At 46.2% G+C, this 24,912-nt stretch overlaps 2 protein-coding genes across 9 annotated transcripts; one reads left to right on the top strand and one right to left on the bottom strand.

The window, feature by feature from the left end:
* Positions 1 to 582: 582 nt before the first annotated feature.
* Positions 583 to 6,819, bottom strand: ARMC6 (armadillo repeat containing 6). Of its 4 annotated transcripts, none has more exons than XM_034070954.1 (8): positions 6,719 to 6,819; positions 5,705 to 5,857; positions 5,171 to 5,253; positions 4,113 to 4,683; positions 3,497 to 3,642; positions 3,009 to 3,140; positions 2,389 to 2,526; positions 583 to 1,828 (listed from the first exon to the last, which is right to left on the bottom strand). In XM_034070954.1, the coding sequence occupies exons 2-8, from the start codon at positions 5,823 to 5,825 to the stop codon at positions 1,616 to 1,618; spliced, it is 1,404 nt and encodes a 467-aa protein (XP_033926845.1). In that variant the 5' UTR covers positions 5,826 to 5,857; positions 6,719 to 6,819; the 3' UTR covers positions 583 to 1,615. The 4 variants fall into 4 exon arrangements, with proteins under 4 accessions (XP_033926845.1, XP_033926846.1, XP_033926844.1 ...); XM_034070955.1 differs by having other exon boundaries at positions 6,732 to 6,803; XM_034070953.1 differs by having other exon boundaries at positions 6,708 to 6,760.
* SUGP2 (SURP and G-patch domain containing 2) lies at positions 6,594 to 23,629 on the top strand. Of its 5 annotated transcripts, XM_034070948.1 has the most exons (11): positions 6,594 to 6,719; positions 7,366 to 7,487; positions 8,591 to 10,258; positions 11,070 to 11,187; positions 11,861 to 12,369; positions 12,550 to 12,661; positions 13,425 to 13,945; positions 14,812 to 14,876; positions 15,569 to 15,705; positions 18,932 to 19,052; positions 19,968 to 23,629. In XM_034070948.1, the coding sequence occupies exons 2-10, from the start codon at positions 7,373 to 7,375 to the stop codon at positions 19,050 to 19,052; spliced, it is 3,366 nt and encodes a 1,121-aa protein (XP_033926839.1). In that variant the 5' UTR covers positions 6,594 to 6,719; positions 7,366 to 7,372; the 3' UTR covers positions 19,968 to 23,629. The 5 variants fall into 5 exon arrangements, with proteins under 5 accessions (XP_033926839.1, XP_033926840.1, XP_033926841.1 ...); XM_034070949.1 differs by lacking the exon at positions 6,594 to 6,719 and having other exon boundaries at positions 7,044 to 7,487; positions 22,020 to 22,152; XM_034070950.1 differs by lacking the exons at positions 6,594 to 6,719; positions 19,968 to 23,629 and adding an exon at positions 19,244 to 19,956 and having other exon boundaries at positions 7,044 to 7,487.
* Positions 23,630 to 24,912: the final 1,283 nt, after the last annotated feature.

A 24,912-nucleotide genomic window follows, 5' to 3' on the forward strand; every position in this document is an offset into this window, starting at 1 on the left:
CGGCACCGTGCGCGGGGAGTGGCTGCGCAGCCGCAGACAGGCAGTGGCGGCAGCCAATCGGGGCCGGGAAAGGGCGGGGCAGGGGGCGGGGCGAGCCCGACGGCGGGGCAAGGAGGAGCCCTCCCGGTCCCGGTCCCGCAGCCGCGGCCCCGGTTCCGGCAGCACCAACGTGTGCTCCCGGTAAGGGGGAGGCCAAGCGCCCCTGCCGCAATGGGAACGTCGCGTTCGGTTCTCCGCTTGAGGCCGTGGTGTTGCCACACACCCGAGGCAAAGCCCGAGAGCTCCGCTGCACCGGTGCGACCGAGAGAGCGCTCTTCTCCCCCCCCCGAACACCTCCATGCCCGGAGGAGCATGGCCCCTTCACTGAAGACCTCGGCAGGGAGGTGAGGAGGCGCAGACCCCCAGCGAGGCTTTCATGTAGCCCCAGGCAGCTTCCCCCCAACCAAAAGCTCGAAGCCTTTGAAGACCACCGCGACCTTTGCAATCTGCTGGCAGATAGGGCTGCAGGAGGCTTGACTTCCAAACTCAGCACCTTTCTTTTCCCACCTCAGGAAACCTCCAACAAAGAACCAATCACCTGTGTACGGTTTTATGTTTTATATGGTCAACATTTCTACAGAGAATCTCACATTAGAAAACATCTGCTCAGGTACAGCAGGAGCAGTGCAGGAAGGTTCAGCGCCAAAGCAGGACTGGTAACCCCACAGCCAGAAAGAGGGGCATACATGCCTTTAGCTGAGCTTTCAGAGCCTCTCTGGATGTTTCAGCCCCTTTTTTGCCCCCAAGCCTGCAGCAGAAGTAGGCTATTCCACTACTGTTTCAATACTCCTGGATTCAGGGAAGTGCTGCCCTGCTAAGAGGGAACCAAAGCCCAGGTTCCCCAGCACTGACTTCCTGCTGCTTGGTACCACATTGCCCCTGTTTTGAAAGCAGTGCCTGCACCACCATCCCCAATGTGCTCATCTCACAGACAGAAACCACAAACTTTCCTCCTCGTTGCAAATGGTACCTTCACAAAGTAGGTTGCTTTGGGCCACACTATCCAAAATCCTTTGCTTTTGTTTGAACGTTACGATGGCTGAAAAATCCAAACCAAAGCAGCAATGCAATATGGTCAGCAGTAAAATAGTACAACAGTACAACAGGACAGAACACATTCACAAATCATGGGAGTCCTCCTCATCCATGTCATTATCCCAGATCAAACTGCCAGCCTCAACCGGCAGAGAGCAGAGGAAAAACCAGCACCGGCTACCACAGTACACACCAAACTCCTATTGGTCAAGAGCTGCTTTTGCTCTCTCTGTACAGATCAGAGCATGTGGGAATGGCCCTGTTCTGGCCACAAACATACATAAGGGGGAGCAGGTCATCTTCAGGCATGAGGTGATTCAGGGAATGGTTACTACACAGAGTTGCTTTGCAGCTTGTGAATGCGTGAAGCCATTTCAGCTGTAGCTCCCAATAAAAAGATCTCTGCAGCCTCACAAGCCAGGCATTTGCTTCAGATATTCCAGTTGTGCAACTGCAAATTAATCCATGCCATTTTGTTTTCCCCCTCTAGGCTTCATGTACGTAGACGTCTTGAAGCATCTTTCCTCAGCGGAGCAAGGATTCACTGAGCCAGGCCTCCCTTCTGACCGGTCCACAGCTCACGGAGCTCCACTTTGCAGCCCAGATCCCTTAGCGCTGCTTTGGCCACATCATCGCAGTCCCTATGTGCTGCACGAGCTTCTGTTATGAGGTTCTCAGCTCCCATCTCTAAGATGGGCTGAGAAAAGTCCCGGCTCCGGGAGACCAGGTTGCGGATCAGCATGCAAGCCTGTTTCTGAGGAGAGGGTAACACTGATGTTAGCAACAGTTTTTGTAATGAAATACCATCCTTTCCTTTTGTAAGGAAATATATATATATATATATATATATATACACACATCTGGGTGCAGGCACACAGAAAGCCAGAGTCTAGCTACATAGAATAGAATCATGGAATGCTTTGGGTTGGAAAAGACCCTTCAAGATCATGCAGTTCCAACCCCCTGCCACAGGCAGGGACACCTCCCACTACGCCAGGGTGCTCAAAGCTCTGTCCAGCCTGGCCTTTAAAGAACCTATCCTCATCCTCCTCCTTCCAGGAGGAAGAGTGATGTCTGCAAGAGAAGGGTGACATTCCACAATTGCTTGAACCTGAATTCAGGTGGATTTGAAACCCAAACTCCATTTTGCTCTTATCACATCAGGGTGACAGATGTGGGAAGCTCAGCATTTAGTTGCTGCTTCCCATCACACTCAGAACCTTTCGGTATTTGTCAAGAATAAAACCCCAAGGAAGCTGTGAACAGAGCCAACACCAATCCTGAACCAATACCCAAGTGCTCTGAGGCACGTACCTGTACAGCCACCTCTCGGGGGTGTGCTTTCATGGCCTGAAGGGCTGCCAGCGCCCCGCCACCCTCCATGATGATGGAACAGTTCTCGGGCTTGCGCAGAGCCAACATGCACAAGGCTGCACAACCCTGCTCACAGATCTGCAACACAGAGGGAAGAGACACTGCCTGGAAATGGTGCTTTAAGAGAAAGAAAGCGTTTGGAGCTTGTTTCCCTGTCTGGCAATTCTTTTAACATGTATTTTTCCACTGAAACATGCTGCTCCTCTGGCACGTAAACCAAGTTTGACGTTTGGTATAAAACACTGGATCCATCTGATTAAAGAACAAGAAAAAACCCCTCATGTAGTGAAGTGGACATTTACCCAAATACCTGCCAAAGCCAATACCCTTACCCACTCAACAACAACTGGATGTTAAAGTTTTCACATATTGCTTAGTTAGTCATTTAACAACTGCACATAGAAAGCAAGTGCTCTCAGTACATGCTGTTTATCACAAGTCAGAGCAACACTGTGGCTTGCTGCCCTCCACGGGACAAGTTACCCTGCTCCATTCCACAGCCCAGACTCCAACTCCATTCCCAACCCTGGTGGAACTTCATTAACCACATCCCTGTGTACCTGAGGGTTGGTGAGGTGATGGCTTATGGCGAGGACAATGAGGTCTGTCGCCCCAGCATTCACGATGGCATCTTTCACATCGTCGTTCCCTGCGACCGCTCGGATGGCGCTGAGCACCTGCTTCACCACGTCCTGTTTCCAGTCACACAAATGGGTTAGAAAGCTGCAGAGAGAGTTCTGGAGCCTTCTGACAGCCAACCAGAGCGTCCCCAGCAACTGGATTCACACAGTTGTAATTCTTAGCTATAAAGAGTAACACTACTCTCAGTCACACTTTCTTGCTAGTCAGAGTAATAATAGAAATGGATGATCTTTAAGGTCCCTTCCAACCCAAACCATTCCACAATCCTGTAAGGCTGTAAATTGGGACAAATGGCTGAGTTTCAACCCTAACCACACCAAAATAATGCAGTCTAGCCAAGACTCTAAGCTGAAAAGCATGCCCTGCTGCATTACTTCCACTCCCAAGTACAATTTATATCACTCACTGGATGGTCGATGCAGTCAGCCAGGAGAGACATCATAAAATTTAAGCCTCCAAGATCTACAATCTCTTGACAGAATTCATTCCTAACAGAGAGGCGAGAGAGGGTGGCACACAGCTCACTGAGAACACTGGAGTTATCTGTGAAGGCTGTAGGGGAGAGACCGTGAACAGAGTACCTGTGAGTGAGAAGGGGTGCTGCAGGATCAAGGTGTTTCACTTTGCCTATTACAGTTAAAAAAGAAGCAGGAAAAGGTGTATTTCACCTTCTATATTGAACCAGCACAGATGACATCCTGGTCACTCTGCATCTAGACTATGAGAATATATTTCCTTGGCCAGAATGCAGCACCTTAGCAGGGATAATGTGCCTGCAAACCCATACTGGGCTGTAAAATACCTTGTAGATAGACTGACAAATAGCTCCATTAACTGACACCTTAGTGCCTCTGGAACACTCATTTTTCTCTCTCAGGGCACCTTTCATCAAAAGAATGAAGCATCATTCGAGTGGCAAATATCTGAATCATCTCTTGGGAGCTCCAAGTTATGCCAAAGCACTGCTCTGAGATGAAAACCGAGATGATTCAAAACAAAGATCAATATGGGGTGAATTTTACCTTTTGCAGCTTCAATGAGGACTCTTAACCCATCGTTTTCCAACACAATCATTTTAGCATGATCATGAGCATGGCCAAAGGGCACGCGGATGTCATCATCAAACGTCATGATCCTGAGGGCCGAGGCAGCTGTGCGGACGACATCAGCACTGTGTCTGTGTTGGACTATGGCTCCAGTCAGGAGAGGCAGAATCCCACCTTTCACAAAGTCCTGACGGTTCTGCTCATGCTTCAGACAGGCGTGGCGAACGCATCGGATCCCAGCCAGTGTCATGTCTGCATCCTCCCCGTATTCCTGCAGAGTTTGGAGCAGCAGATCCTGGCCAGCAGTGTCAAGCAGGTCTGGCTGCCCATCCAAGAGGGCAGACAAAGTATAAAAGGCTTTCAGCATTAGATTTCTGTCTCCTGAAGCCACCTGGCAGGCAGAGAACACCACAGGATAGGCACCATTCTGCCCAGCCAGGCAGCGGAACGCCAGTTGCTCTTTGCACTGAGCAGTGAAGACCACGAGCTGCTCGGCCACCTCAGCAAGGTCAGAGTCAGCAACAGCTTTCCCAAGGGCATCTAAAGTCTAAAGAAGAGAACAGGAGTTAATTTTGGACCTGGACTGGAAAGGAATGAGAGCAGTTCTTTAGAGTCAGTCACATTTGTTCATTTATAATCATTGTCTACCTTTAGACTTAAAATTACTTTGACATGTTTAAGAAATGGCTGTCTGAAAGAGCAGCATGTTGTCCTTACGCAGAGAGCCGGTGGAGGAACAGCAGCAGCTCTGTACTTCTGCCATCAGCGTGGACAGTCTGACCAGTGAATGGTGTGCACCACTGGTTTTATATTCTTGCTGGTAAGGGTCCCTTCCAACCCAAACCATTCCATGATTCTATGAACTTTTGTATTATTTGTAGCCTGCACAACAGATGGGATGAACTGCCTATTGAAGAGCTCACAGAGAAATGGGACAGAGGCAGAAGCACAAGGTAAGGTTCATTGTTCTTAACCTATTACTTAAACTCATATAACCCTGATCCTTAGAAACCAACATGAATATGGGTTCTTACCAGCAAAATCTCATGCTTTTGTCTCTGCCCATTTTCAGAGGCCGGCGGCCGCAGAGCTTTCACAATATTGCTTAGGTCAACACCTGAAAGGAAAAACAAAACCCAGATTCATCTTAGTGACAGCAGCTGGGGTAAAATTTGTCAAGGTAGCCACATTGACCAAGGATGAACTGATTGTAAAGTGTGGATCAATGCACGGAGATGCTGCAATGATGCTAACATTCTGTCTAACTATAATGGTCAATTAACATCCTGGCACAAAGCATCAACTCTAATGGTTAAATGTTAACTGGGAAAGAAAGAAAACAACCATGGACCAAACCACAGTTTCACTCAGAGCAGTTTTTCAGTCATAGCTGACTCCATGAAACTAGGTTAGTATTAACTGTGCCAATGTTCCACTTCACAAAGGCTCTTTTCAATACTGGAGGGCAGATCAATGGATCTTTGCATGCAGGTTCTCTTAAAGTTTAAGCTATGGAAAACCTCAGTCTGTAATAATCCGAACTGCAAAAGCAGATGAATTTACCATACCTTGGGACTCAAACTGCTGCACAGCTTCTCTCACAGCCTCTTCTGGGTCCATCTCAAACTCTGTGATGTTTTCTTGCACTGCATCATCAAATGTTTCCTGTGTGATCTGTTTTGACCCCATTTTACTCGAACAGAATGAACCACCTCCTTGTCCTGTCAGTAAGATAACCCACAACTAGTTTTGGTACAAAACCTTCTAATGTTAATCAGAAACAAAGGAAGTGACTTGCTCTTTTTCACGACAAAAGCACAGAACTCAAACCCAAAAATGTATGTGCAAAGGGATGAGTGGTTTTCTTTTTAATGGGCAGAAACATACAGCAAAGAGATAAGAAAGAATTTCAGAGGCCCTGGATTTGAATGGGGAAGCTGCCGCTGCCCTGCTGCGGGCTCCCTGCACCTTTCCAACCCCGAGACACTTCATCCTCGAGGGCTCCCACCGCCTGGAGCCCCTCGGCCCTTCTCTCCCCGCTCCCACAGCGGGGCCCGGTTCATCCCCATCCCCATGCCCTCGGCAGGCCCGGCCTGGCCGGGTGGATCCCGTCCCGCAGTGTTTCAGCGCGGCCTGCCCTGCAGCAGACCCAAGCAGGGGTCGCAGGTACCAGAACCCCACCAGAGGCCTCGGTTCTCCCCAGGACCCACCTCGGCCCCCGCCGCCCTCAGCGCCGCTCCCTCACGGGCTCCTCCCGCCGCGCTTGCGCGGACCAGCCCCACCCGGCCACCGTAGGCAGGCGGCTGCCGAGCCCACCGCGCATGCGCCAGTGCAAACCCTCACGCCTCACCCGGGATAAAACCCCCGCGCAGCCACACTGCGCATGCGCGCTCCGCATCGTGCCCCACGCACTGCTAGCCACCACCTACGCATGCGCAGTATGCGGGAGCTCACACGCGGCAGGGCAGCGCGGCCCTGCCACAGCAGCGGGAGGCTGCGGTCGCTCCCCGCCGGCTCCTCCGGTGCTCCCCGCGCAGCCCGGCCCTCACCGTACCCTAACCGTACCCTCACCGTGTCCTCACCGTTAGTACCGACCCGCTCGGAGGCAGCGCTGCCGCGGAGCCGCCCGCTCTGCCGGGATGAGGCGGCCGCGCACTGCGCAGGCGCGGCAGCGGGAGGGGCGGGCGAGCGGGATCCCGCGGGGGCTGCTGGGAGATTCCCGTGAGGCGGCGCCGGGGCCGCCGCCGCCTCGGTGAGGGGAGGGCCGGGATGCGGGGCGGAGCGGTGTCCGTTCTGCTGCCGGTGCCCGTTCTGCTGCCGGTGCCCGTTCTCCTGCCGGTTCCCGTTCTGCTGCCGGTGCCCCTGCCGGTGCCCGTTCTCCTGCCGGTGCCCGTTCTCCTGCCGGTGCCCCTGCTCCTGCCGGTGCCCGTTCTCCTGCCGGTGTCCGCGCCTGTGGCAGCGTGGGGAGGTGGGCAGGAGGCTGCCAGAGTCGCCCTGTGAGGAGCGGGAAGGCGCCGACCACAGCGGCTCCTCCTCACGCTGCGGTTACCTCAGGCTGCGCCGCCCCGCGCGGGGACCGGGAGGTGCCTGCTCCCCCCCCCCCCGCTGACGGGAATCCACCACGGTTGAGCCCAGTGAGGGGGGGTCCGGGATAACGGGGAGGCAGAGGCAGGACCTTCCGCATCGGCTGTGCCCCGGCCAGGGCCGGCATTGTGCTGTTTTGCTACAGGATAAAAATGGCCTCTCGGCGGATCACACGGGAGACGTTTGATGCTGTAGTGCAGGACAAAGTTAAAAGGTATCGCATGGACCGGGGTGATGCCATAGAAGATACAATCCATCGTTTTAAAGGTAATGAAACGCGGGCGTGACGGGCCCTGTATTACATTTCTCGCCTCCATTTACGTGTATTTGCCTAAAATGTGGACTTGTGCTGGTGGTTTTCCACATCCATTTTCATTTAAGAGGCTAATAGCTTGCTATGACTGACACTGTTTCAATGTGGAATGCAAATTCCAGGCAGTAAAACCGAATTTCAAACAAAGGAATTCTGTTCAGGCTCTGTCGGAGAGTCGGTCCAATTTCAGGAGGTCTCCAGAGACATCTCTGCAGGGTGGAATTCTGTTGATGTCTGACAAGTTAAATAAATGGAGGAGTGCATTGGAAGCCTTTGGATCATTTATTTAATGTTAGTTTTGGAGCAGAAGCTAAAAGCAGGACATTAATCTCCTGAACACACACAAAACATCATCTGCAGATTCTTTCATTTTCTAAATTCAAAACCTAAACTGCCTAAAAAAATTAACCTTTTGCAGTCATAGAAAATGAAGAGTTTTAATATCTTAAAGTTGTATAAGCTCCAAAGAAATAATTTGTTTTAAATAATTTGTCCAGGTATGATTTCTGAGTTTAACTCCTGGGAACAGGGAAGCTTAGACACTTTACAGGAAATTCTGGTGTATCTGACTTTAATGGTGTGCTGGATAAGTGTTTATGGGTTTGTAGTAGATCTGGTGAAGTTCCAGAATCGAGTGTGGAAACAGAAAGTGCAGGCTTTGATAGTCTTACATCTGTAAAATCAGAGTGGAAGCCTTTTGAGCACAACGTGAGCATCTTCCGAGGCTGAGGAAGTTACAAGTAAGTGGAAAATGGGGTATAAACCATGTAACTAAACCATATAACCAAACTGTAAAGCAGAGCTGGTGTTTGAGTGAACATAGAAGTTTTAAGAACTATTTTGGCTGTGTGTTTAGATGTTGTTTAATTTGTGGCTTTTTGCTTATTTCAGTTATTCCATGTACATAAAGGAGCAAATGTTAGCATTTCCTGATGTTAGATATATTACTGCTCTTCAGGAGCTTTGATCTTTGACTCTTCTAAGTGTCTAAATGTGTTAATCAGGGGGTTTTTGGCACTACCTGCAGGGCATTGGTGTCTCTGTGCTTTTGTTACAGCTCGTTCAAGGCCAGTCCCAAGACCAAGGTACGACAACAGCTTTCATGATGATGGAAGATATGCTCACGACAGCGCTCAGCACCATCCACATGATGACTGGAGTGAAGACCCCAGGGATGACTACCCAGGACCTTCCTATAGGACTGCCAATCCTCTTGTAAGGAAAGACAACTACTACCATGAACAGTTCGGCCGCCCAGCATCCCGTGACCGGGAATTTGGCCACCCAGCATTCCATGACCGGGAATTTGGCCACCCAGCTTCACACACTCGGGAATACCGGCGTCCAGCTGCACGCAAGCGGGAGTTTGGGCGCCAAGCATCTCATGACCAGGAGTACAGGCGCCTGGCTTCCCATGACCAGGAATATGGGCACCCAGCTCCCCATGACCGGGAGTATGTGGGTCTGGCTTCTCATGACCAGGACTACTGCCCTCCTGACTCCTGGGACTCCACTGGGCCACATGAAACTGATTTTAGTTCTTCAGAAATTTTAGGTGATTTTAGGTCACCAGGACTCATGGAAGATGAATATGGCAATATGGAAAATCAGGAGTATGATGTAGACTTTGGAATTCAATCTGACGGTGAGTTCCGACCCCCAATTCGCAGGGGCAACAGTGGCAGGGGAAGAGCTCTGCGAGGAAAGCGTATTGCAAGGGGTGGTGTAAAAACTAAAGTATTCAAAGGAGAGATCAAAGCTCCCCACAAGAAGTGGAACACTAAAAAGCTGCAGCCAGACCTCGATCAGACACTAGCTGAGCAACCTGAGCCAGAAGCTGCTGAGCGACCCAGCCAGAGGCTAGTGCCAATCCAGCACCCCATTCAGCAGTTGCCTCCACAACCTAAAAGGCCAGCTATAACAACCCAGAGACCTATTCTCAGGCTCCCAAAGCCTGCACATGTTTTCAGAAATCTCAATTTTGACCTAGTGGACAAATCAGACATTTTTTCAACATTTGGAATAGAAATTATCAAGTGGGCTGGGTTTCATGCCATAAAAACTGATGCGGAGTTTGCCCGGCTTTTCGGAGCTCTCTTTGAGCTGGAGACAGAAACCTGTGCAAAAATGCTTGCCTCCTTTAAGTGCTCCTTGAAGCCAGAACACAGAGATTATTGTTTCTTTACTATCAAGAGTTTACAACATGCTGCTCTCAAAACTCCCAAAGTGGACAATGAGTTTTTAAACATGCTGTTGGACAAAGGTGCTGTGAAAACAAAGAATTGCTTCTTTGAGATAATCAAGCCTTTTGATAAATACATAATGAGGCTCCAGGACCGCCTCCTGAAAGGCGTCACTCCGCTGCTGATGGCCTGCAATGCCTATGAGCTGAGCATCAAGACGAGTGGGTTTGGGAATCCCAGAGAAATGGCAAGTGCTTTTGAGACCACTGTTTCTCTCTGTCGTAAGTCTTTAGCACTTCTGGGGCAGACCTTCGCCTTAGCATCTGTTTTCAGGCAAGAGAAAATACTTGAGGCTGTAGGGCTCCAAGAAATGGCTCCAGCACCAACGTTGTTCCCAAACTTTGATGATTCAACGTTGTTTGGAAGGGAGTACATTGAAAACCTGAAGGCTTGGTTGGAAAAGAGTGGATATCCCATTCAGATGAAAAAAACTGAGCAGGAGTCCACAGAACCGCTTATAAAACCCTCTCCTGATCTGAAAGGTAACGGGGTAAACTGTTGTAAGATACTTGGCAGGATGTAATGTCTGTATTTGTCACTAGCATTTTATTGTAATTTTAATGGTTTCTTTAGGTCAGGATTTCCCAGTTCTGGGAATTCCATGTGAATCTTTGGCACGTGCTTATATTGAAATGTAGAATTTCCACCTCATGCCCTGGACCTCTTCAGCTGCCCCCCAGTGCCAGCCCTGGAGGGAGGCCATGCCTGCAGCTGCAACTGTCTGCATTAGAGGGAGTATTTGCACCTGAGCAAAGCTGCAGGTGTTACCATCAGTGCTTTTAGCAGATGCAAATGTCTTGGAAGTTGTTTCTATACTACCATCTCTCCTCTACTCTGTTAGACCAACTAGTTCATCTTCTAAAGCATTCTTACTACTACACTCATCTGTTTTTTCCTAATTGAACCTCATCTGCTTTCTCAGGGAGGTCTTGCAGCACTGACAGTGAATGATTTGGAGCTCCTCCCTTCCCAATTGTGTTCACATATACTTATTTTGCACAAATTCCCTTTGGTGCAATCAGTAATTGCCTTTCAAAAGATGGCTTCACTTGCCCAGGATGACCAAGGGTGAGTCTCTTAAACCACAGCCACTGCTCAGAATAAACTGTTCTAGAATCTGAGTTGAGAAAAGAGAAAGTTTGAGGTTTCCTTCACTTATATGTTAAGTGCAGCTTTTTTATGGGTTAATGTTGAAAAATTGCAAATGTCAGTGTGCCAAAGAATAAAAAAGATGCCACACTGATGCTCTGTGGATGAGCAGAATGCAGTGACTGCTCTTCTCTCTCTCCACAGTCCCACAGCGAGCCGATCGAAAGGTTGTACAGACAATTGAAGAGCTGGTGACCAGCATTGTGTCAGGAACCTTGTCTGCCAAAGAGAGGACTGCTCAGAAGAGCTGCCCTGAGTATTGGTAGGTGTGTTTGAACAGTGTGTTGTAATGCTGTTTGCTGGCAAAGATCTGTGGAATGAATTTAATTAAATCTAGTATTCATTGGATGGGTGTTAGATCAAAGCCTATTGTATATTTAATCAGATATTCTGAGCGCATTACATCTCCTGATAGCCCTGGAAAATGTCCTGTTGCTTCTGTTTTGTCTTGTAGCTCATGATGCTTTTGATCTGTCGGTAATGGCTTCACCTCAATCCAAATGCAGGGCGTTAAAAGCAATTTGCGTGCACAAGATGAGAATAGGAAGCAAATGCAGTTGGTATAAACACACAGTGAGGTGACAGACTTACTGATCTTATGTTCTAAATAATGCTGGAAAAGGAAAGCTAAGACACTTCCAAGTGTGATGATCTTTTAATCTGACAGTATCTCTTAATGTGTGAATTACAGCATAGCTGCTTAATTACTAGCCAAATGATTTATGTCAAACCCTTCCATCATTTTCTTCCTTGGCATGCTTTACTCACTGCTGTACAAGTGGAGTTGGGTGTTATTCTGAGGCTAATGTTAGTCTAGCAACTTGTGTACACCCCTGGAAAAAAGGGTCAATTGCTGCAGACATTCTGCTCTGAGAATCTGAGCTCAGTTGTGCTTTCAGCTCAGGCTTTCATTTTGTTGATGTGATGTAATTTAGGTTCTTGTCTGATGAAGATAGTCTGGAATACAAGTATTACAGACTCAAGTTAGCAGAGATGCAAAGGCGGATGTCACCTGGCACAGAAGTGGGTGTGGAGGGCAGAACACTGGAAGGCTCTGCAGCAGAAGCCGTGCGGGCCATGCTCTATGCCAGGAAGGTGGCAAGCATTAAGAGAAGGCTGTTTAAAAGAAAAAGGCTTGGGATCAGCACACAGCGCGTGGCTCGAGGAAGGAAGGGGAAGAGAGCATCCACAGGGACACAGACTGTGCTTTCAGCTGGGACGGTGCTGAAGCACCAGGACAAGCATCTTCAAGGTTCAGTCCAGACAAAGCCTTCTGCCTCAGAACCCAGCCTGGGTGAGAAGAGCTCTTCCCTGGATGCCACCTCACCCTCACAGTGTGCCGCCGGTTCGGAGGTGTCTCTGCCAGAAGAAGAAAGGGCAGATTCTGAGGGTTTCTCAGCACCACCTGACCTCCTCCCACCGTTGCCCTCTCAGTTTCCTGATGGTATGTGAAGCTGCAAGATTAGATTTTCCACTGTAAGTTATATGAGAAAAAAATTTGCATTGAATGTTCTGGAAATACCAAAATCCCTTATTTTGCTAAAGTAGTTTTCAACTGTACTGAGCTTCCAGTAGTGCAGGTTTTGGATGAAACTGTCCATAACCGGCTTTCTGTTTCTTGCAGTGGATGCTAAAACAATGGAAACTGCTGAGAAACTCGCTAAGTTTGTTGCTCAGGTAGGACCAGAGATTGAGCAGTTCAGCATTGACAACAGCACGGACAACCCAGACCTTTGGTGAGTGAGGCACACGTTCAGCTGTGGGAATGGGCTCATAAGGAAAAGCAGAATGCATTGAGGCAGTTACTAAGGAGATATTTCCTTTTCTGGTGTGCTGAATGTATGCTTTTATTCAGTGTGTTTGGGAACAGAGGAATTCTGAGCAATACTCCCTGTTGTCCTGCTCAGCACCTCCAGTAATGGTAAATACCTGGAACATTGCTTCTCCCAAATGTGTACATGCACTGATAGATGTATTTTATTTTTGACATCCTAAGTAATCAGCTTGCATCTTGAAACAGTTTCTGTCAAGGTAGTTTCAATCTTGTTCATTTTTGAAGCAAGGCTCTGATGACAGTAGCCCAAGTGCTCTGCTGTAAATTAGCACAGGTTTTCTCTTGTAGTCATACTGTTACTAGCAAAAAGGGAGCCCTGTTGTCTCTTCTGTCTCAGAATCAATACCCCTATTGCCACATAGGCCACATTCAGAAGACCCATATTCTCTTGTGGGGTCTGCTGTTTGCCTTCTGGATCATCCCAAGCTGGCATCTCGTCATAGTGTCTCCAACTATATAATGCAGCCAATTGTACTGACTTCTTTACAGCACAGGTTGAGATGTGCTGCTGCAAACTCAGTCTGTGAGAACTGAGGAGAACCATTACTGTTGGGGAATCCTGCAGTTCTACAAAATATGACTAAGAGCTTTATTTCTGTTGTCTCACTTCATGGTAGCTAAAGACAGTCGCTTTCTGGTATTATTTCACTTTAATTTTTGCTCAGGTTTCTACAGGATCGAAACAGTTCAGCCTTCAAATTTTACCGAATGAAAGTCTATGAGTTATGCCCATCCATTAACTTCAGTGCTGTGTCAGAAGCAGCTGATGGTGGGGAGAGTGCTAAACCTGAAGAGACAAATCTAGATATTTTGGAAGAGGAAGAGGATGAAGAAGAAGAGGAGGAAGAAGATAACGAGGAGGAAGCTGAGTTTGAGGACGATATCTCCCAGTCTTTGGAAGGAATGGATATGGAGCAAGCAGAGGAGGGTGAAGAGGATGACGTGTCAGCAGGTAGAAGTGTGGAATACCTAGCTGAAGAGATGATTTCCAAACCAGGAGAGGAAATGTCCACAGGTGAAGTGCAGCTAGCCACATCATCTGATGGTGCTGTACCCAATCTGTCGACACAGGCGTCCACTCCTGCTCCTGGAACCCCATTTCCTCGCAAACGAATCAGCAGCAAGTCTCTGAAAGTGGGTATGATTCCGGCATCCAAAAGGATTTGCCTCATAGAAGAACCAAAAGGTGAGTGTTACTTAGAGGATATTTTGTAGGTATCAGTAAAGAATTCCTGGTTTTTATGTACTTTGTCACTGACTGTTGCTGGCTGAAAGAATTAATTCAGCTGACAAAGGAGAACGTGAATAAACTGTGTGAGTTTTTGTATTGTAGTGCGATAGCAAAGTTCACATCATCATTCCTCAAATATTCCCTAAGATGTGAATGTCATCCACTCTCTGCTGCTTAAAAACCTCCCAGTAGTAGTTTTATGGGGTTTATTTGGTCAGTGTACATAAGGTTTAACAGACTTAAGGAGAATACTGAACAGACTCTGAGTGTTTGACTAAATGTGTTCCAACTGTGGATTGGCCTATCAAATGATGTCCATATGGCCACAGCAAGGGTGGGTCATGATAGTCCAAGACTTGAGAGGTAAGTAGCTTTAAAACTGATTCCATGTGCTCTGCAGCTGCTTTAACAAATAGCTTTTCTTTGCATCATGATTTTTATTGGTAAAGGTTATAATTTGTGAGATGAAAATTGTATACAATAACCTCATTTAAGTCCAGACTAAATTTTCTATGAGGATTACAGAAGCTCAGGGAAATGAAAAATCTAAAGTCCCTTGTAGTGTATCATCCATCAGTGTATTGCTGGCAGAATATGTCCAAAACTAAATCCGTGCGTGTACTAATTACCTTATTTGTGATGGAGGTGGGGGAGAAAGTTCTTACCATTTCTCTTTGTCTTGGTTTTATTCTGATGTTTCTTGTTGGTTCTGATTTTAGGCCAAGGCACTGAGTTGAGTCCTGCTTGAGATGTGCTCGGGGAGCTCTGCATGAAAGTAGTTTTTCTTTACAGCTGAATTTTGTCTTTGATTTGACTTGCAGTGCACGAACCTGTCAGAATTGCTTATGATAGGCCCCGTGGTTGCCCAGTTATAAAGAAGAAGAAGGTAAAGAACTTTTCTGGTTTGTTATTGCACTGTGAGAGCCCACTGGCTTTACAAGAGACCCCCTCTGAAAATGTGTCATTGCCATAAAGTCAACTTAAAACCTGAAGAGCATGATCCTGGAAGCCAGGACTAAACCTCAGGACAGCCATGGCTCCTGTTGTCTTGTAGCTCCTGTATCAAAAGGAAGCATTTAATGACTACAGCACTGTTGAAAAGATGTGCATTATCCTTGTCTTCTATTAAAAGACAAAAGCTAAAAAGGAAGAAAGGAATCAGTGCATTGCTGTATGGAAAACAGGCTGTAATTTCCCACAACTGGGGAGATGTTCTGTATTTGTAATGGAGGCTCAATCATTAGATCATTCAATAGTTGATATTAAATAACAGAACTACCTTTTAAAACATGATTCTTTGCTATTTTAATAATGTAATTAAACAGTTTGAGAACCTGAAATATATATATGTGTGTATATATATATATATAACTGGCAAGGCAGGTGTCTTCTCTTTGATAGACTTCCTCTGTGTGGCCAGTGAAGTGCTACTTAGAAGATATTCCTGTATATCCAGAAATTCGGACGCACTTAGTTTGGGGAGCAGGTGGGGATTTGAGGGATTTTTAATCCACGGTCTCCCTGTAAAACAAAAAACCCTACCCTTTGTTTTTTCTGGGGTTATTTTTGTCTCCACAGAAACCCAAAGATTTGGAATTTTCACACAAGAAGCTGACAAACAGGAATGTGGGTTTCCAGATGCTTCAGAAGATGGGCTGGCAGGAAGGACATGGCCTTGGTTCACGAGGAAAAGGAATCAGAGAACCTGTAAAAGTGTATGTAATGGGGACACAGTGCAGAGATCTGCCACCTCTGGAAAGGCTGGGATTCTCCTGGTCACCAGGTCTCTCTAAGCACCTAGGTGGGCCAGTTCAGTGGTTTGTCTCCTTCCTCATGTTGGCCTCTGGCCTCAGCAAAGCTGAACGTGGAGACTTCACGTGTCTCTGGCCAGGCAGGCAAAGCCTGGTCTGAATGGAGGGTGGCTGTTTCATGCCATCTGATTTGACATCCCTGAAGGCTGCAGCATGAATGCTGCAGTGTGTGGACACTCCCTAAAGATACAGAGGTGGCCTGTTCTTCAGGAGGTGGGTTTTGTTGTTTGCTGGATTTAGGGTTGGGGTTTTTAACACGTAGTATTTATCCTGGGGATCTCCTTGCTGCCACACCAGCTACAGAACATATAAATAGGCTTTAGGAATGTCATACACTGTACTCCTAGGTGTAGGTTCACTCTGATTACATGATTCATTCCAATGCACACTGAGAGAGGTAAGTGCATCTGGCAGAAGGTAAGTGTGCTTTTTCCTTTAAAACATCCTTTTGGTTTTGAATCTTTATTTTCTCTTAAAGTTGCTGTATCCAGTGTCCACTGCTGCTAGCATGGGGAATGGGTAATACCTCCTTCAGCTCCCTGACTGAATAAGAAGGTGGAAACTATTTGTTTCTCTCTGAACCCATACAACAGGCTTTCTCATCCACACATGCAGTCTGTGGTTTAACAGTTTTCTTTCTCCAGGGGTTTCTGTGTTCTCTTTGTGCCTTGGACCCTCCTGGTCATTTTAGCTGGTGGGATACTTCGGTTGTTTCTTTTTTCCTTAGTGCTCCCTGTGGTCCAGTGGCCATCACTAGATTTTCTGTATTTCCTTTTCCAGCAGCAGATGGACAGTGTGACAGCACTTTACTTCCCCTGCAGCTCTCACAGTCACCACTTTGGCTCTTAACCTCAAAACTCCTTGGGACCAAGTCTGAGTAACTTTTGTTCCTGTAGCTCCTGCACAAGTTTGGCTGCACAGTTAGTCATGAGTGATTCAGTTGTGTCTGATCTCTCAGCTCCCCACATTCTCAATGTTTCTACCCATCTTTAACTGCAGTTTTAATATGTGAAAATATTGTTTTTCCAGCTTGAGTCCCTGGCTGTGTCACTCTTTGAAAGCCACCTGCAAAGAGCAGTGCAGAACTGCTTCCTGTACCTCTAATAAGAATGTGTTGACTTTTTCTGTAACATAGCAAGAACTCCGTGGTTTTGATTATCTCCCTGGTGTGCACCTCTCTCTACTATCCCATCCAAGTCGTTCTTTGGACAATACACTGGGACAATCTCAGTGAGGATGAAACCAGTGCAATTTAAATCTTTGCTTTCTCCTGTTAGTTGCTTTGATACGGTGCAGTTGGTTACTTCTGTCTTTTCATTTAGTAACCTGTAGCCTCTGCTCCCTTTTGAAAACCACCAGCTCTTCTACTGATGAATTGTTTGAAACTGCTCGTGCTGCCTGATCTCATTCTCTGAGAAAGAGGGGATGGATTAATAATTGGAGAGACTCCAGCTGCAGTATAGATCATGCCCTGATCATTCTATAACACTGGTATCTAAACCCAATGTATTCAGGCACATCATTTGTTACACAAAGAAACCTGAGGCCCTGTTTTGTTAGGAAAGCATAAAGCTTGTCTTTGGCTGTGGCAGCAAGTTGTATTTGCAGGTTTGAGGAGATTTTGGTGTATGTTACTGCAGGAGATCCATGAACTGCATGGTGACTCCTCATGGAAATGATGCCTCCAGTGATTTTAAATGGAATTTCAAGTTAGTCTTGAGAGCTGTTCCCTGTGTTGAGCTGTGGCTCTGACCAGGTTTAAGGTTCAAGAGATGTTTAAAAACCCCCAACCAACCAGCCCACACTCAAAGGGAGAGCATTGCTATGGGACAGACCCTGCGCTGATTATCTCATATCTTTAATGAGGGTTTTTAGTTTGGAATGAATCTAAAAGGGAGCTGTGGTGTAGAGACCAAGCCAACCAAAATTGTCTGTTCTTTCTGGTTGAAAGCATGAAGCAGCTGTTGCGTAATAGGAGAGTCTGCTTCAAACAGGTTGTAGTGAAAAAGAGCAAAAATAGCCATGTTTTGGGAGGTCTTTTAGGTGATTTAACTTTTAACCACAATAGAAAACCTAACTGAACTTGATGATATAGCTGCCAAGTCATACTTCTTGTCCCATTTGGGACAAGAAAAACAGCACCCAGGTTTCTGCTGTGGGCTGTAAAGTTGAATTTGCTTTTTAGAGTCTGAATATTCTCTCAGCATTGCACAATCTACTTGGCTGATGTGGATCCATTATGACCCAAATTGGATAAGAATAAGTTTTCTTTACTTCAAGTCGTCAGATTTTACCCTGGGAGCACAGCAAACCTGATTTGAGCACATGGGGCAATCTAAAAAGGTTTTCCTACTTCATCGAAGGATTTTTCTACATAGTCTCTGCTGTGGAGGATGAAACTAGCACAGAGGATCTTTCGTGTGGCAGAGGTTTCATTCGTCTTGGCTTTGTAATGTCTCTGTTCGATGCACACAGCCTGGAGATGGGGTTTCATTATTTGTAACTCTGTATTCTTGTGGGTCACCTACTTCCAGGGCAGAAAGTAGGTTTGATGTTGCTGAGGCCTGTCTGCTCCTGTTGGCATGTTTGGGTGAAGAGAGGAGTTAATGACTCGCTTCCTTTGTGGAAGGGCAGGACTTGTCTGTGGTGTGTGTCTTGCTTTGGGGGCTAGACATTTTAAGTAGCATTATGATCCTTTGGTAAAATGATCATCTTTTATGCAGTTATGTGGTGTTTCCTCCAAGTCTCTGACTTCTGTCGTTTTTGAAATGTAAGAAACAAGGCCATTTTTTGACATCTTTTCAACAGAGGATCTTGTATACCATGAATAAAGTGGTTAAAGTTCATGCAAGGATTTGATCTGTTGGATGACTGTATCTTCACTGCTTCCTTAATAGCCTAGGAGCATTTTCTTCTGGTGGGTATTTGCATGTGCAGTGGGAGGTGGGATTGTTTTATGGTTGATCTTGTGTGCCAGGTACGAAGCCTCCACTCCCCCTCTCCCCCCAGTGAGGCAGAATTGCTTTCCACTTGAATTGTGTCTATGTTGGAAGCTATTGTTTAGATCTCTTCTGCACATTGTCAAATGTAACAAAAACAGAGTGTTCTAACTATTCATTTTACTCCCTAGGGGTGCTACCTCTGCAGGGGAGGGCTTGGGTGTTGCAGGGGAAGAAAATAAAGAAGATGCATTTGATGTTTTCCGTCAAAGAATGATACAAATGTACAGGCAGAAAAGAGCCAGTAAATAGGTATGTGCAATGGACACGTCTGCTTTCTGAATTCCTGCAAACATTAACGTACCAGGGCTTTTTAAGTCTTCCTTTACCAAGGAAATATTACCATTTCCATGAGTATATCTGGCTTCTTACCATTTCATGAGAATCCAGAGCCACGTTGAACTGCTTTGAACTGCTCAATTACCCCCAATCTTACTTTCTAGGTTTGACATAAAGACTTGCTCGCTAGAAAGTGCACGGATATGCAAAGGCTGCTTGTGAAAGCTCCTCGGCAGAGCATGCCAGTATGAAGAACACTTTGTTCTATAGTAGTGGACTTGAATACTAATGTATTAAAACATTTTCCAAGATTCAAGTTAGTCTTGTGTTTAACCGTGCAAGCTAACAACTTGGATGTCATCTTCTGAGGAAGAAACAACTGATTTTGTTCTCGGAAGTGCCTGCTCACCTCTTTCTTTGGCCAAGTATTCCTGTTTTGTGATGAGATGGCTTACCAAAAAAGCCCAGAATAAGCAGCATGAAAAATATGACTTAGCCTGCTTTGGCTCTGATCCTTTCTGAAACCAAGAATCTTCTCAAGTTCAGATCTTTCCAGGCAGGTCAGATTTTATTACACTACATTTTGTTGATGGTTTGATCTTCTAATCTGCTTCTGGAGTCTGCATAAAGCAGTTTCCTTTCCTGCACATGCCAGTCTATAGAAGAGTCTTTACCTGTGTGCTTACTTCATACAGGAATCTAGACTTTAAAAGTAGGATGAATAACAGAGTTCATCTGAGTCTGAAAACTCTAAATTGTTCCTTGAAAGCCTTGGCTGCTGAAGTCTCCCACTGTAAGCAACAAGTAATATATATTTTAAGTGTATTTTTGGGGTTTACACAAATTTGCAGCTCTTCTCCAAGAAATTCTTGACTAATTTCTTCTCAGAGCATTTTAAGCCATGAGCAGGTGCAGTTCATGTGGCTGCAGAAGACCCTGAAGAAAACACTTGGAAGTCAGCTATTCAGACATCATCTGGAAGTGGATGATCAGTTTTATAAGACCATCAATTTAGAGAGTCTTTTTTTTTCCTTTTACACATTTGTTCTGCTGAAGTTCTGTTATTGAAAAATCCCATGACCTAAGACAAAAAAAGCTTGTACTTTCAAGGGACTATTCCACAGCTTCTTGAAGGTGAAGACTGGATTAATCTACTGTGCTTCAGCAAAAACCATTACCTGACTGCTTGGTGAAGCAGCTCTGAAGATGAGGAAGATTTCACACTGTTACCACAAATAAAGATTTGAGGTCTGATATTCATCTTTGTCTGACTTGCACATCAATAAGGGATCTGTGACTGGACTACTGAGAGAATTTAACAGTGCACTTGTAGTGTGTTCATTCGCCATCAGTAGGCAAAACCCTTCACTTGAATGTTATAGTACCAAAACCTACTTTGCTGAAGTTTTCTTGAAGAGAGTTGATCTTGAGCTGATGCATGTCTTGCTTACTAGCAGTGGGTGTTTGTCTTGCTGATGTTCCCATCCCACACCATGCTTCTTGCAGAGCACAGAGCTTGTGGTCCACCACTAATAGCACCCCCCAGTCCCGTGGCAGCACCATGCACTCCTCACTGACATATATGCAAGAAACTGTTCTTCAGTTACCAGCTTGCCCGTGCCTGCTGTTTAAGGAACAAAATCATACTCTTTCCCCATTAAAACCCCTGTTCGTTGAAAGGGAATGTCTTCATTTTCATTCAATAGCAACAAGCTTTTCCTTGTAACAACCAGTTTTAGTTTTGAATGCAAGTTTGGGTTTTTTTTTCTTTGTGGGCCTTTGAAACCATAAGAAACAATTGTGTTGCAGTGTAATTTTCTGATCACTCTGGTTTTGTTGCCTTGAAGCACATCATCACTGAATAAAACCACACTGGCTGGTACAGAACAATACATTGGTGGTTCTGTTTTTCCATGAATATCACACATGTCTTCACCCTTTATATTACAAGTTGAAGCATGAAGGATATAAAAAATGAGTCTATCTGACTTGCTTAAGGACTTTTGATAGCCCAGCCATTTCCCATAGGCTTTACTTAGAGATGTTTAAAATCCTCAATCATTTTGGAGCACAGGCTACTTGAAAGGTCTCAGTTACAGTCCTTGGCAATGGATGCTTACTTAAGCTCCTATTTGGGTGTTCTTTGCTGCCCCTCTTTCTTTCCCCTGCCTAATACATGGTAAAACTTGAGCATTTCAAAAAGGAGCTCTGTCAGTCACAGTCTGGTTTAGAATGGCACTTGAACCAGTGGCACTGGCCTCTGATTTACTTCTCAGACCCACTCAAAAGGCTTCAGCTTTTCTTTCCGTATCACTGATGAGGCTGCCAGTGTTGCCATTCCCTGCCAACGTCCAGTTCAGCTCTTCTTTTGCATATCCATTTTGGAAGGACTCTTGATGCCCGTTCTGCTGTTTGCAGCAAGGCACGAGGTGGAGGTTCGCAGCAGGTTTCAACCTCTCGGGGCCAGGTCAGCATTCTGCACTGCTCTGGTGCTAACCCACGTTTGGTGGGCAGAGGTTGGGGTGCATTTGTGAAACACCTCACCCAGGCTGGGAAATGGTGCTGTCCTTTCTGAGGGCAGTTCAATTTACTATAATGCTGTCCTGAGAATGAACGTGAACACTGGGAAAATCTGAATCTGCTGCCGTGGATGACTGTTGTATGGGCTGTCTTTCTTGTGCCAAACTTGGATTTTGGACAAGATGCCAGCAGAGAGTACTGGTGCTGAGATTCCAGTGTTGCTCTCAAGTGGGTTACCCTTTGCCACTTTTATCTTGTTTTCCCAAGACCTTACGCTCCTTTTGCCAAAGAAATTCCCTTTATTTTGACCTGCTTTTGCAGGCTGATTAGCAAATTTGAAATACTTGTACATGTGAAACATTTGTTATGCAGATGCCTTGCCTTGTTTCAAGTTTACTAGCTTCTTTTCTGTTATTTTAGTTCCAGGCTCTCTTCCATGAAGACTGCAAGCTTCAGTGAACATTTTAACTAACTTCAGTGGTGTGTCTACTGTCTTTTGGTTGGTTCTTTTGCCATTAATCTTGTAGAGCAATTTGCTAGTTTCTGTTCCGTGCGAGTTGGCAGTAGTGCTAAGCTAGTAAGAACTACATATTTATGTTACTGGATAACTGACATTTCTTCCTAGTGTAAGTAGACATGTGAGCATTGTTAATCTTTTAATATCTGCAATAAATGTAGAACTAAACGACTTCTGATTTAAATGTTTTGCTTGTGAATTTGGCCATTTGTAAGAGATATGCATCACTTTGGCACTAACAAGTGGAATTGAGATTATGCAGTGTTATGTTAGTGTAAAGCAGGATTTTATAGTGTATGAGGGAAGGAAGGTCCCTCTGTTTCTGTGCTGCTAAATGTCTCTGTAGAGAATGCCCTCTAAATCATTTCTCAGTTGGTTTTTCATGTGGCTTCTAGGGCATTAAATCTATCCTCGACAGTGTTACTCCCCACATGAGCACCCAAATGGTCATGCCCCAGTCAGAATGTGAGAGTTTTACCCTTTATTCCCATGTCCCAGGAATTACTTGTCTCTGACTTTCTCCGTGGACTGACTTTCACAGAGCAGAGCTTTCTCTTGTCATATGTGTGGTTTACTGTTGCCTTTCAATTCAAATTCCTTTTTGAGACAGGATATGAGGGGGAAAATTGCACCGAGCTGAAATGTAACACTTGTACAGCCAGCCGCCTTGTGTTGAGAGGTAAAGCGAGAGCGGGCGCTTGGGAAAGACACCAGCCAGGTCTCCTGTCCCTTGCTTTTATACTGACAGCTAGGAAAGGCAAGTTCTACCCCTGGCTACTGCTTTTTCCTTCAGAAAGTGGTTATATGTGAGGACCTGGTTCTAAAGGAAAGGACGTTTGCTCTCGCTGGAGTGAAATGATATCCCCATTCTGGGGAGGTGGCCTAACAGTAGAACTACAGTCAGTAATATGCTGTTTGGAGTAATTGTGTTGGATTAATTGAGATGTTTTCTCTTTGGGGTTTTTTTGCCTTCAAAGGTTTTTTTTGTTTTTTTTTTTTTTTTGCTGTAGTACCAGGGACATTTTCCTATTTATTTTGGGGATTATTTTGAAGAAGACAACTCCAGCATCCTTAGTGTGAACACTTAATCTGTGCTGAGATGACTGTTCTCTAAATCAATGTGCCGTATATTTTCTATTGATATCCCATTCTGCTTTAAAGTTTATCCTGATGTATCGTGCCCAGAGCAAGTCTGGACTTAGAAATTCAAATGTTATTTGAGATGGTTTCTATCCTACAAGCAGGTGTATTTTCTAATTAAAAAGGAAGTCCTGAAAGTCCTGTACCATCTTGAATCCTGCATATCTCATGACTGAGTGGCCAATCACAACCAGACTGTAGATTTGAGCAATAATAAACACCTTAAATGAGAATATGCTCAAACAAGAGGGTACTCTTCTAAAACGAAACAGTTTTCTGTGAACCTTGTCAAGTAGGAAACTGGCTGCATTGCAGCAAGGCTGGAATCTGTTTGCATTATCTGTGGGCAATAAAGTTACTGCTGTTTAAGAAAGTGCTGGCATGTGGTGTGTCCTCTTCAGCTTTTTTGTGCTGGATTGCCAGCGCTCGAAGGTTGTGCTGAGTTTGGTGACAGTTCTTTCCTAGCCAAGACTTTGGAGGGGGAGGTTGTGTTTTGTTATCCCACCACAAGGTAATAAAGCAATAGCAAAGCAACAAACCCAGATGTGAGTTCTAAAGCAGCTGCTTCTTTGGCAGAGGTTCATTAGGGACTCCTTGATTTACTGATAACAAAAGCTTTATGTTGGAACAGTTGACCTGTTTTCAGAAACCGGAACTATTGTTGGATGGGAAATGGGAATCTAGAGAAACTGGCTAAAAGGAGAGCTCACGAGGAGGTCACTTGGTGATGATGCCTTAGCCATTCCTGCGGGTCATTCACCGGGGCCAGAGGGACTTGTGGTTGCACATGCTGAGCACAGGAACACCCACAGTGTTTTACTGTGTGATCCTGGTCATTAAACACCAGTCATTAAGAGGCTGTAGATCAGTTCCCATCCGTAGACATCCATGCCATTCATGAACATAACCCCTTGAGATGCCAGGTTCTGGAGGGGTGATTGGCCATGGAGCAATGCAGTGTTCCTGCAAGCAGCAGCCAGCAGGTGAGATGGGCTTTGCCTTGCAGCAAGGACAGCATTCCCACTCCGCTTCCCTATGGATCCCAGCACAGCACTGCCCATGCGGGGCCGGTGCCGCATCCCACATCCACCGCTTCCCAGCCCTGCTCCATCCCCAGCCCTGGCCATGGGGGTCGCTCCTGAGGCAGCAGGGTGCGTGGGGTTCCCTGAGCACCAAGGGGGTTCCATGGGGTGGTGCAGGGTTGGGGTGTTGTGTGGGGTGCCATGGGTGCTCTGTACCTCTTGTCCATCAGGCCTGTGATGGCCCTTGGGGAAGGGGTGCTGGGGGGGAGGAGGGGGTGTCAGTTAGGACTGGAACAGATGCGAGGGGATGGCATGGCTGTTGTCACTGTCCAATCTGGCAAGCGTAATGTGGAAGTTTAATGGGAGCAGGATTCAGGCTGAGGCCTTGAGGTATCTCCTCTATGATGGAGGAATGGCAATACTTAACGTGACAGCAGACGTGGCTGGGTTCTATGATTGCCTCTCAGCAGAGAATCCAAAGGGAAGGAGTTCCTTGTCACAGTGTCCCGCTATGCCCTTTCTGCCCGAGAAGAGCCAGAGGAAGCAAATATTATTGCCACAGCAAATAAGCATAAGGAAACAGAAGCTGTAGAGTTTCAGTCTTCAGTACCAGCTCCTTCACTGAAGGAGGCAG

Source organism: Melopsittacus undulatus, chromosome 19 (assembly GCF_012275295.1).
Source record: "Melopsittacus undulatus isolate bMelUnd1 chromosome 19, bMelUnd1.mat.Z, whole genome shotgun sequence".
Classification (NCBI taxonomy): domain Eukaryota; kingdom Metazoa; phylum Chordata; class Aves; order Psittaciformes; family Psittaculidae; genus Melopsittacus; species Melopsittacus undulatus.